The sequence below is a fragment of the Mauremys mutica genome, chromosome 3 (assembly GCF_020497125.1).
Source record: "Mauremys mutica isolate MM-2020 ecotype Southern chromosome 3, ASM2049712v1, whole genome shotgun sequence".
Lineage (NCBI taxonomy): Eukaryota > Metazoa > Chordata > Testudines > Geoemydidae > Mauremys > Mauremys mutica.
The window spans coordinates 110,788,559-110,801,244 of NC_059074.1; the positions used below are offsets into that span (position 1 = coordinate 110,788,559).

Consider the following 12,686-nt stretch of genomic DNA (forward strand, 5'->3'; position numbering starts at 1 on the left):
AATCTGTTAATGATTTACATGCTCTAATAATTTGTTCAGTGCCCTGTATACATGTTGTTTCACAGTCCATCTGGACTTGGTTTGCAGCTTTAGGCTCCACCTGGTATTTGATGAAGTTCTGGTTATTTGAGTAAAATGTTTTCTCACATGAGCTGAAATTGGTCTGGCTTGTGGCATTTACTGTTCTGTAATGTACAGTGGAACTGCTAGTGTTGCTTTTGTAGTAGGACCAATACGTCTGCAGGGGACTGAGATCAAGCCCAAATGACATTATTGCTTTTAAACAAATGAAACCCGTAGCTAACACAACAGCTGTGGCTCACATGGGAGTCACAAGCATGTGGAGAGAGATATTAAGGACCAACTGGAGCATTCACCAATTTCTCAAATATTACAGAGATGTTGAATTTAAAAGGATTTCAGAAGGGACATTCAAGAATCAAAGGTTTTCTACAGTACTGAAGAAAAGCATTGAAAGCTTTGCATACATTCCAGAAAGACAGATTTTAAAAGCACATAGAAAGCTACACTTCTGTCAGCGTAGATAGTTGGAGACTCACTAGAATTAGACAGGTAATGGATCCCTGTTTCTATCTTGCAAATCGAAATGACATACCAGGGTACAGTCCAGACCAATGAATAGCTGTCACCCATGCCCTGTAACTTGGGGTGCCCTTTACAATGCCTTGCTGCTGTAGCCTCCAACCTGGACTGCTCACAAACAGCCTCCAACATGTTCCCAACTGTGTCTCTGTGTGTGCTACAGCCAGCCAGCCACACCATGGCTCTTACCAGCCATAAAGATTACTACAGGATGACCCCAACACACTACCAGTCCCAGATTTCCCCCCAGAAACATTTGTTCTGTACTGCTCATCCCTCACCTAGACCGTACAAATATACTGAGTCCATTTTCCTTTAAGGGAATAATATGCACACAACTTGTTATCACAGATGGGGTTACCCAGACACTTCAATTTGAACTCACTGGATTAGATAAAACAATAACGAAAATATATTAGCTAAAAAGAGATTTTAGGTGAGTACAAGTAATGAAGCATAAAAATCAGAAGTGGTTACAAGAAAAATATAGCAGCAAAGAGTCCTGTGGCACCTTATAGACTAACAGACGTATTGGAGCATGAGCTTTCGTGGATGAATACCCACTTCGTCGGATGCATGACGAAGTGGGTATTCACCCACGAAAGCTCATGCTCCAATACGTCTGTTAGTCTATAAGGTGCCATAGGACTCTTTGCTGCTTTTACAGATCCAGACTAACACGGCTACCCCTCTAATACAAGAAAAATAAAGATAACTTATTGGTGCCTAACTTTGAATCTAATATAGTTTTTCTCACCACATGCTTTCACCAGTCATACTGACAAAACTGTCCAAAGGCTGCTTTCTTTGTCTCTTGACATGCAGTGAATGCGAGGGTCAGGGAGACAGGGGGGTGGGGCGTGTTTGGCCCCTGCTGTTTATAGTTCTGTCCCCCCTTTGAGAAGCATTTCTAGCTGGGAGCAAGGTGACAAACAGTCTTTGTGGAAGGAAAGTCCATTCTGTTTCTTTGCTAAGATGTAGATTTATACCCCTACCCCCTTTTCTGACAAAGAATTACCACTTAGCAGGAATCAGAGTAGCAGCCGTGTTAGTCTGTATCCGCAAAAAAAAACAGGAGTACTTGTGACACCTTAAAGACTAACAAATTTATTTTAGCATGAGCTTTCGTGAGCTACAGCTCACTTCTTCGGATGCATAGAATGGAACACACAGACAGGGGATATTTATACATACAGAGAACATGAAAAGGTGGAATTATGCATACCAACAGGCAGAGTCTAATCAATTGAGATGAGCTATCGTTAGCAGGAGGAAAAAAAACTTTTTGAAGTGATAATTAAGATGGCCCATAGAAGGTGTGGTGTGGTATGTAGATTGTAATGGATTTTTTACCTTTAGTCCTTTTGGTATGATGTCCATCTGTTTGCATTTGAAAAGGAAGATGATGTCAGTCTGTATCTGTACGAGTTTTTTCATGAAGTTGATGGATTTCCACTCCATACTTAGCAGGAAATGATCCATCAGCCTTGTTTACACCTGGCTGAGTTGTCAGCTTGCCTTTTTGTCTCTGAAGAACTGGTTTGGCCACTCCCCAGACTATCTGGAAAACATACTTTTAGTCAAGATTTCAGCTTATGTTTATAGCTTCACATATAACACTGCTACATGCATTTTACCATGATATTATTGATCAGCAAATTGTACAAAAATAATTACAATAGTGTGTGGGGTGTGAACACGGGTATATTATGTCACATCACTACATGAACAAAAAATGCCCATGGAAGACAAGGATCAGGCCATGGTCAATTGTTTCATACACGCAGCCCCCACTCCCACAGACTGGGAAAGTGAAACAGGAAGAAATAGCTCCTGTTGGTTTTGGACCATTTATATAATCCAGATTACCTTTCTAAGGCCTGGCCTCATAGTTAAGTTGACGTAAGGCACTAAAGATACTAAAATGTCGCTCCTGACGATATAACTTGCCCACTACACTGGCTTAATAACTCCATCTTCATGAGAGTCAATGTTGATGTAGTTAGGATGACACAGTGTCAGTGTGAACACTGCATTGCTTACATCAACTGTTGCTACCTTTCAGAAGCCATCCCACAAAGCCCTACACTGAAAGTTAAATCAGTTCAAGCTCTCCTGGTGAGGCCACACATTATGCTCCTTGTGTTAGCAGTGTGGACATTCAAAAGCGATTTTAATTGCTGCAGTGGCTGTACATTAATATAAATTAGGTCGATATAATTTTGTAGTGGAGACATACCCTCTCTTATCTGTCTAGGCATTTATATTGTGTGCTGTGGCATCTCAGTACCAATATTTTTTAACATTTAGAGGGAAAACATAAAAGGAATATCTCCTGTGGACTAGTTGCTAAAGTTACTTTCTGACCAGCAGCCTGTCTGCTACCTATTTTGTATAATGCAAGCAAAATGTTTAAAAGGTATTAACACACTAAATTGCATTGGACCAAAACAATGGGGCTTTTCTAGAAATGGTTCCTTTTCAATGGAGAGTCTATCAAGCACTTCTTCTCAATTAAATATTCCAATCCTAATCTAATTAGAGAACATGGCGTGTTCCACAGGGAATAAGAACCATTTGGTATTGTCTGCTTCATAACTTGTTTTGTTTTTGTCCTGTTCTAAGCAGTATTGATGCAGTGTTCTCTCTTCTAGGCTCTCCAGTGCCGACACTGCCACAAATGGTGGTGTATGCTAGCTATGTACCTCTCCATTTGTCTGAAGAAAAGATCTTTGTTTTGGGGCAAATGGTAAGGCTTTGTTCTCTCAGGAAAAACAAATAACTATTTCACAATTAAGATATTTATTTTGTCACAAGTTCATTTAAAAAAAATTCCCCAGGAAATAACTGTTTGGTTCAATTTATATTTCAATGCTGAATACTTTTCTTTTAATCTTTACATCTCCATTTCTCTGCCACAGCCCTAGCAATCCTTCAGTTTTACTGCATTTTTCACTTCCCACTCTTGAGTCCCTGTGTTAGTCAGTATACTTCTGGCTAATGAGGGCTAGACTAAATCTTGTTAGATTAAAAAATAAAAAAAGGCAAGATGGGATATTAATGAAAAAAGTAAGCCTAATTACTGTAAGAGCTCCTTGAAAAATTTAGTTCAGTTTTTTTTAGTACAATTAACTCATAATTTCTAATAAACTAGTATAAAACAGAAAATAGCCAACGTGTGCTCATTTAAGATGTGATTGTTGTTGTGACTGGTGAAAGTAAGTGGGTGGCAGATGTTACATTTCTTGTTTCTCGAAAAAGAAAAAAGAAAGGGAGTTGTAACCTGTTAATATATTTACAGTTAGTTCACTCATCCAGCCCAAAAGCTATTTGTAATTATGGAGAGGGAAGGATTTCTTGAAACATTAGCTTTAGATGTAAGGAATAAAAACAAATTTTCTCTTCAACTTGATTCCTATTACTAATAATTAGAGCACTTAAAGATTATTAGTCTTCACAGAATAAAGAAATGTCTGGCAGTACTTTTATGAGACCGTTTTGAATTAACTGTGTTTAATATCAGTTGGACCCAGGATTGTGTTCTTTGTTTAAATTGTATCGTGTTACTAGAAGGACCACTGCAATTTAATCCTGTATAATTTATATGTTTAGCACAGTTTCTCTATGCTACTGGTAATTTATAGTAATCAGAAGGCAGTTTGGAAGTTGTGGTTTAGTGATTGCTTTTTATCCTGTCATATGGAGAGTCAAGTCTAATTCCCCGGTTTTGGCCTCAATCCCTAATGAGGCAGAGATTACCACAAAAGAGGTGTGATAGACGAGGTGGAGTAAGACAGGTCTGAGGTGTCATTTAGACATTTGTCTAATATGGTCATTTAGTAGACTCATGGATGAATGGTAGTCTAGGAGGCATAAATATAGAAATATACTATTTCTTCTGGACATCTTTTAGGCAAGCCTTGTTCGGACCATTTTTGGGGACCCAGAAATCCACCATTGGAAAGTAATCATATTTTGGAAGATTAGTTTAATTACTTGGTTGAGAGCCTGGCTCCGTTAAAGTCAATGGGAGTTTTGTCATTCAGTTCAGTGGGACCATGATTTTTGCATTTTTTTCTTTTGGCCTACTTTACTGGTTTACATCTCCTAATGCTTGTGTAGCTGGGTTTTGGCTGGCTACAGAAAGAATGCAGAGTAACTCAAATAAAAGGGGAAAAATCAATAGTTTGATATTACTCTAGTATGTATCTTGGCCAACAGTTATCTGCCAAGATCTACAGTAAAGTAGCTAAACTGGTTTGCTGCAGTGCAGAATCACGTCTAAACACCAGGTGGCTTTGCTTCTTACATGTTAAGTACTATCTCTGTTTAAATGTGTGCTTCCCCAGCCACCACTCCTGCATGTTATATGTCCAGGAGGAAACATCACATCAAACTGATGAGATTGCTTATGGATCTTTTCTGCATTCTGGCTTGATTTCTCTTTATTTTCAGTCACACTGACAATCACAATCACAGTAATTGTTGCAGAACTAGTGGAGTTCTACAAAAAGAACAGGAGTACTTGTGGCACCTTAAAGACTAACAAATTTATTTTAGCATGAGCTTTCGTGAGCTGCAATGTTCTTTTTGCGGATACAGACTAACACGGCTGCTAGTGGAGTTCTAGGGATGTTAGACAATGAGCGGGAGCAATAGGATGTACTTTTTGTTGGAATGCAGTATAAAGATGAGTAATTGGTGTAGTTTGTTTAGTGAACAACGGAAGATACATAGCTAAAAAAAGAAAAAGAAAAGAAGATGTTCAAATATTAACACTAAACATTAAGTAGTGAAGGAATATACTTAAATTAGAAGATAACTGTTTAAATGGGAAGAGCACCACTCAATGTCCATATCTAAAATTGCTCTTAGGTCATAGTTATGGGGCCCAGCTGTAGTGTCTTTACATACAACCACATGTACTAAAATAGACAGTGAGATTAAAGGACTAATTCTGATAAAATATTGCTGCAGAATGATTTTACATTATGGATGTTTTCATGAGCCACCTAAATAAGCCAGTTGCTTAGTAAAACTCTGCCACCTTGTAGATGTCAGCATGAAGCTGTGGCCAACACTTCAGAAAAATAATGTAACCCTTCTGCCAGGCCGAGTTGATAGCAGCAAGGGCTGGGTTCAGTACATAGGGGTCCCCTCCCAACAACGTAACGCAAAACCAGCTTGAGCTCCCACCCAGTGACCTGGGAAAATCTTACACACACCCCTGGGCACCTCGAAGAGGCAATACTTCCCCTCTCACAAGCACAGAGTCTCGGTATAGCAGAAAATGTTTAATAACCTGAGGTAAACGACTTCAGCATTAAATTGGGAAAACACCACAACTAGAGTTCATAGACCAAACCATGAGTAAAGACCCACCTCAGCAAATTGGGCCATGTCCTTTCCCTTTGGTTCTTGAGTCCAGCAACCCAAGAATCACCCACAGTCCCAAAAGTCCAACACCCCAAAAGTCTCTGTCCCGGGTCAGTGCAGCCCCAGAATTCAAAAGTTTATCTGCAGGGTTTTATGCTCCCAGCCTGGGTGGAAAGGGGCGGGTATTAAGGGGCACCTTACGTGGTCTGAGGCCGACTGCCTCGCCTCTCTGTGGGGTTCTGCTTCCGCCTTTACCACGAACTGCTCGGCTCTACCAGCCGCTCCACTCCTCCAGCCGTCCCCGCAAACTGCTCAGCTCCGCTCCGCTCGCTGTTCCGTGGGCTGCTCCAACCATCCCACAAACTGCTCCGCTCTGCCAGCCGCTCCGCTCCACCAGCCTTCCTGTGAGTCGCTCCAGCTGTCCCCGCAAACTGCTCCGCTCCACTCTGCTAGCCGCTTAGCAATATAGCTTCAGGCTCCCACACTAGTTAACACAGCACTCAGTGATCTCAACTCTTAGTAACTTTAGCTCTTTAGTGATTTCAGCTCTTAGCAATTTCAGCTTGTAGTAGGGGAGCCCCAGTGCTGGTGCACCATTAGCCCAAAGTGAATTCAGCTCAGCAGCCCTAATGGAATCAAAATTAGCTCTGACATTCAACAGTGGAGACAGGAGGAGCTGAAATGGGTGTTTCAGGCTCACAAAAGGGGCCCACATCACCAGGTACAAATACCTTCCCCCAGCCTCTCTCAATTCACAGTGTTTTGGAACCCATGTCCCTTGTCTAACGAGTGCTACTTAGTTGATGGTAAAAGCAGCAGAGAGTCCTGTGGCACCTTATAGACTAACAGACGTATTGGAGCATGAGCTTTCGTGGGTGAATACCCACTTCGTCAGATGCATCCGACGAAGTGGGTATTCACCCACGAAAGCTCATGCTCCAATATGTCTGTTAGTCTATAAGGTGCCACAGGACTCTTTGCTGCTTTTACAGATCCAGACTAACACGGCTACCCCTCTGATTCTTAGTTGATGGTGAGACCCTCTGTCATAAAACAGTTTCATGGTCCTTTATTCACATAATCAGGGTAACAACACTTTATTCCTCCTGCCTCAATAACAGAGAAACTGGGGATCCCACAGCTGCCAAAGTGACCATTTTGAGCTGCTGTGGGCTCATGCTAGGCAGGGTGGGTGTGCCTTTGCAAACCAGATCAGCCCTTGAAGTTCTTTTCCACATTCACCACAATTCACCACCAGATATCAGGGTAGAGCTCATCCTGACTCTGCTTACAATATTTTTAAAAACATTCTTAAAACAAAATGTTGTCAGCCTTCCTCCTTTTTTCATTCCACTGCTGTGACACAGTATCACTCTGTGTTTATCTCCAGAGCTGAAAAACACATTGTTGTGGCTGAAACAACTTTTGTACGATAAATCCATTATAAGTAAAATTATTTAAACCAAAAACATGCCATTAAATTTTCACTCTTGATCAGTCATCTTTGCTAGACATGTTTTGAACAAGGAGCTGACTGAATATTTCATCTTAAATCTAATATTTTTCAAGATTCTGTAGCCTTACTGTTTAGCTCTTTTAGCATGGGAAAGGAGAACTGCCATCACTGAGTTTATCCTTCTGGATTTTGCAGGCTGATTCCTCTGAGAAGTTGAGGCAGTATGGACTTTCCCACATATATAGCCATCCTGTGCTGGTGACTAGGACTAGGTCCTGTCCTCTGGTAGCTCCACCAAAGCCACCACCAATTCCTCGATGGAAACTTATCCGCCCGAAAAAAGAAACTGTTGTGACAGATGAAGCTCAAGGTTTGTCTACTCAGACCTTACAAAATATATTTTATTTACTATGAATCACAGTTAAAGTTCTTAGTGTTTCACTTGTGAACCAATGTAGTGGAAACTCCTGGCATATATTTTCAGTGCAGTTACATCGCAGCTAAATTTTGCTCCTTATTTTTGCACCATTGTTTAAGGCTTTTCCCCCCATTCTTTCATAAATGAGTGTTTGTAGAGGCAGGATACATCATAACTGGAAAAAATCCCCAAACTTGAATTAAAGATTTGGAGAGAATTAACCACTTTTTAACTGAGAACACAGAAACTGGAAAGCTTTGAGAAATTATTTATTTATTATTATTAGAGCTGTAGGGACACGATGTTGATAGCACAGTGCTTAAACACGTGCTTTACTTTAAGCATATGGATAGTCCCACTGACTTTATTGATTCTATTCACATACTTAAACTGTATATCTACACTGCAGCTGGGCACAAGCCTCCCAATACCAGATAGGCAGACTTGCACTAGCAAGGCTTGAACTAATGTGCTAAAAATTTTGGTGTGAATGTTGATGGCTCTGTCATCAGCTTGGGCTTGCAGGTCCACTGGCACCCCGTGTGTGAGCTTGGATGGCTAGCCTGAATCTCTGCTGGAGCTGCAACATCCATACTGCTATTTTTAGCATGTTATATTGAGCCCCACTTACACGAGTGTGTCTACCCTGGCTGGGAGGCTCAGAGCTGCAGTGTAGGCCTATCCTTGTTGGCTCAGGCTCAGAGTAATCAGCACATGGCAGGATATAAGCTCTATGTGCGCACAGTGTTTTATTTAAAGGCACTGTTGACTGTCCCCTTCCATTCTTGCACTAACTGCAGGAATGGCAGAACAGGAAACAGGCCTACATTTCTAAAACATGCCGTCTTTTGGGCTTAAATTTCCTCAATAGCAACTTAATAATTGTCTAAGAAGGTTCTCATAGACTTGCTCCTAAAGTCTTTTAGAGAGTTTTGCAAATCAGAAAATTGCCTAACAGTATTTCACTAAGAATTCAGGAAGTTTCCTTAAATAACTAGTTGGACATTTAATGGACCATTTTTATTCAGTTATTCCAATTGTGTGCATGCACTCTTAAAAATGTGGTCCTTTATATTTTTTTCTCAAATACTCTTCATTAGAAATATTAGTAATTTCCCCTTTGAACAATAATGCAGTGGTAAGTCTAATTTACAGACATTTCATGCATGTAGATGGTATGAACTAAGACAGATTTTTTTTTAGCATCTTAGGCATTATATTTATTTATTTGAAATGAACCAAATCCTTAATTCCTTACTTGGGAAAACTTGTATTGACTTCAGCTGCAGTTTTCTTGAGGATGGGGTAATAACTGAACTAGGTGGTCAAGATTTGACCCAATATGGCTTGGAGGGAGCTATTGGGTTATTCAGCTGCAACTATGTTAAGGGGCTAAAGGGTTCTCATAGATAGCAATGACACTGCAAAACCAAGTTGTAGAAGTGTCCACTTCAGATTTCAAAAGTCCTGCTGCATTAAAATCTTTTGAAAGCTGTACTTTCAAAAATCACTGTATTTTACAAAAGTACAATTAACTGGAACTTTAATGGTTTAGTACATACCGCTATCCTTGTAATGTCAGATTTCACCTTGAATTGTACCCAAAGTAGCCAATCTTAACCCTTTTTTGAGAATTTTTATTTTGAACAATATCACTGGTTTTAGTGCTTTAAAACTCATAATAATCTTTTTTTATTTTTTCAGAACCTATAATAAAGAAACCTGAACAGTATATCGAGATTGCTAGCCCATTTCTGAATTATAGAGTCACTCCTATTGCAATGCCCACAAATACGTAAGTAAATTAAACTTCCTGTACAATAAGAGAATGCACTTATTTGTTCCAATAAAGTGTTAACATTTCTATTCAACATTCATCATGTAACCAATATAAAAACAAAGTATTGTGTTTATCTGTAATACGCAAACAAGTTGTTTACTTTCATTGCTCACTCAAGGGTTTTATCTTTTATTTGAGATGTAATTGCATAAGAAATTATCCCTTTTTAAATTAAGAATGTCTAGGAGCAATTGAAATCCAGAATTTTCAATGCACATGTTTCCCATTTACCTTTCCTACATTATTTTGACCTGTATGCCAGACAGTTCTTTTCTCTTCTCTCAACCCCTGCTATACACACCATGGATCGTTTGGTCCAAAAGTGGGAATTTTCTTTCTTCAAATATTTATGGGCTTCATCAAAGGCCACTGAAATCAATAGACTCTTTCTACTGAATTAATCAGGGCTTGAGTCAGGCCTCTTAAGTATTTTCTTATAATAGGTTTTTATTGTTTTTCTTTTCTCCTTTTGTTGTTGCATTGAAAGATGAGATTTGCAGTAAAGATGCTCAATGTTCCTCTTATGTCTAAGGAGTTATTAAATGTTAAGATAATCTTCCCCTCAATTATGAGTGATGTGTGATTTTTAGCTGAATATGAAAATTGGCCTCAGGAACTAATTTACTTTAAATCACCTCTAAATGATAGAAGAAATGGATACTGCTCAATCTGCTTCTTTGTTAAATTTCTCCTCTTCCTCCACTTTGAATTCTTCTGAAGCTTCTGGCTGAGGGGTAATTATGAATGTGTTCTTCCTGAAGTACAGTGTAGGGTGCAATTGCTGATGGTTATGTTAGTCACATGTAAAAGAAAAGGTGGGAAGCTAGTTTTCATTTTCAGCTTTATATTGGATTTGCCAGAAAGGCAATGCATCAAGGATCTTCAATCACAAGGGTGATTATACTTTTAAAAAGAACCCATAACTCAATGATTTGTTGATTAAAAGACTACTTGCCTCAGAGATTTCACTCTGCCCTCAAGACATTTTGCCAGTTGTTTGATTCATTGGGCCAAAGAATGGAACCTCTAAGAGGTCCCTTTCACATTCATGGAGCTCATGTAATGGAGCTCATGTAATCAGTTCTACACTCCAGATCTGTGACAGCAATTTTTCTCCTGAAGAAAGGTTTCAGACTTCTCAGAATGATTTTTCTACTTCAGAATATCTTCAGATAGCTTTCAGATTTTCTCTCAGTTCTATTGAGCCTCATGGCCTTTTGCACATATGTCATTCCTCTAGCCAGACTTCAGAGGAAACCATTGCAAGGCTGGCTTAGAGCTATTCATTGGCTTCCTTTAGATAATATGGAGCAACAGGCCATTTGTGTCTCCTGAAGTTACGGTACGTTTTCACAAGTGTAGTAGATAATACCAGAACATGCTTGCAAAGGTTCCTCTTTCAACCATTTGCAATGCTGGTAACAAATACTTCAACACTGTTAGGAAGCTGAGCTGTTTTAACTCACAATCAAAGACTTTTGTACACATGAGTATAAAAAAACTTCACATAAATGAACAGGAACAGAGTGCAGCCTGTCTGGCTAACAATGCTTCTCTCCTAACAGGCCCCTTCCTTTGCACTTTCATGAAGAATTCTACCACCATATATTTTATTACATTGAAAGCACCACATTAAAAGAACATTAACGTTGCAAAGTCAAGCAGACAAAAGTTAGGAAATACCAGTATTAAAGCTATCTGTGCAATTTTAATTCAGCCCTCTTATGTATATGCATTTTGATGCAGTCTTAAATTACATGGTCACATACTATTTTTTCCATAGGACCCCTGCCTCGTTTAGGATGGACACTTGCTCTGGGGATAAATCAGGGTTGTGCTGTGAAGGAAACTGTTGTCTGTAGGACATCTGCTTCATTAGTTGTAGAAGCTGGAAGGTGTGTTATGAATGAGACCTTGTCCACACTTGCAGTGATGTGTAGGATACATGTAGCTACACACTGCTGTGAAAGGCAGGCTAAATCCACATGTATGTACACATGACAATGAAAGGCTCTGGCAGTGGGATGCTATACTGCTAAAATTATCAGTGTAGATGTGGAAGGCACTGTTTGGGTGGACAGAGAGCTGTATAGGATATATATAGTAGGGTTCAGACATGTAGGGCACTCTACTTGCCAAAGCAGTACCTCACTGTCTACACTGCTATTCATACTGATGCTAACTGGACATGCAGTGTCTGTACTGTACATGCTGTAAGTGTAGACCTATCCTGAGGCAGGGATTGCAGAAAGAAAAAGGATGGTCTCCTGGTTAAGCCAGCTAAATGGAGTTTTGAATTCTGTCCCTATCTCTGTCACAGAATGCCTGTGTGCTGCTGAGCAAGTCATGTAAACCAAAATTTCCACCGATGACCACTATATGTTTCTCATTTTCAGGGTGTTCAACTTGAGGCATTTGTGGTCTAATTTGCAGAAGCACTCACAACTTCAACTGCATTACTGGAAGCTTTGCTCTGAATATATTAAGTGCTATAAAATGTTAGATATTCTGAAAAGTCAGGTGCTAGGCCTTTCAAATTGGACACCCAAAATTAGTGAATACTTTTGACAGTTTTGCTTTTAATCTCTGTCCTCAGTTTCTCATAGTGTAAAATAGGGACAATACTACCACTTCACCTCACACTGGTGTTATGAAGATGAATTCATTAATGTTTGTAAAGAACTAAGATACTATGATGAGAGTACCACAGAAGCCCATGAGAAAAATAATAATTATGTATTCAATGCAGGGTTTGGATTGTGGTTAGTAAATAATGCATGGGGGTAATACAGTGAATGATGAGGATAAAAAAAATGACTAGCTGCTCATTCGGTCAGCACTGTGCATCCTGTGGAAAAAATAATATATGATCATGTAATTAAAGACTGTCATAATGCTTACAAACAAGAGGGTTGAATTAAGATTGCACAGGCAACCTTAATACACCTCTACCCCGATATAACACTGTCCTCGGGAGTGAAAAAATCTTACCA

The 12,686-nt window shown here is 39.5% G+C and overlaps 1 protein-coding gene across 3 annotated transcripts in view; it reads left to right on the forward strand.

Annotated features, from left to right (window-relative positions):
* The window catches only part of ADGB (androglobin), a 215,269-nt gene that overhangs the window by 79,009 nt on the left and 123,574 nt on the right, over positions 1-12,686 (forward strand). For all 3 annotated transcript variants that reach the window (XM_045012031.1, XM_045012029.1, XM_045012032.1), the window contains 3 exons: positions 3,258-3,352; positions 7,631-7,805; positions 9,558-9,648. In XM_045012031.1, coding sequence (XP_044867966.1) covers positions 3,258-3,352; positions 7,631-7,805; positions 9,558-9,648 — 361 coding nt within the window. The remainder of the gene's footprint in view (positions 1-3,257; positions 3,353-7,630; positions 7,806-9,557; positions 9,649-12,686) is intronic.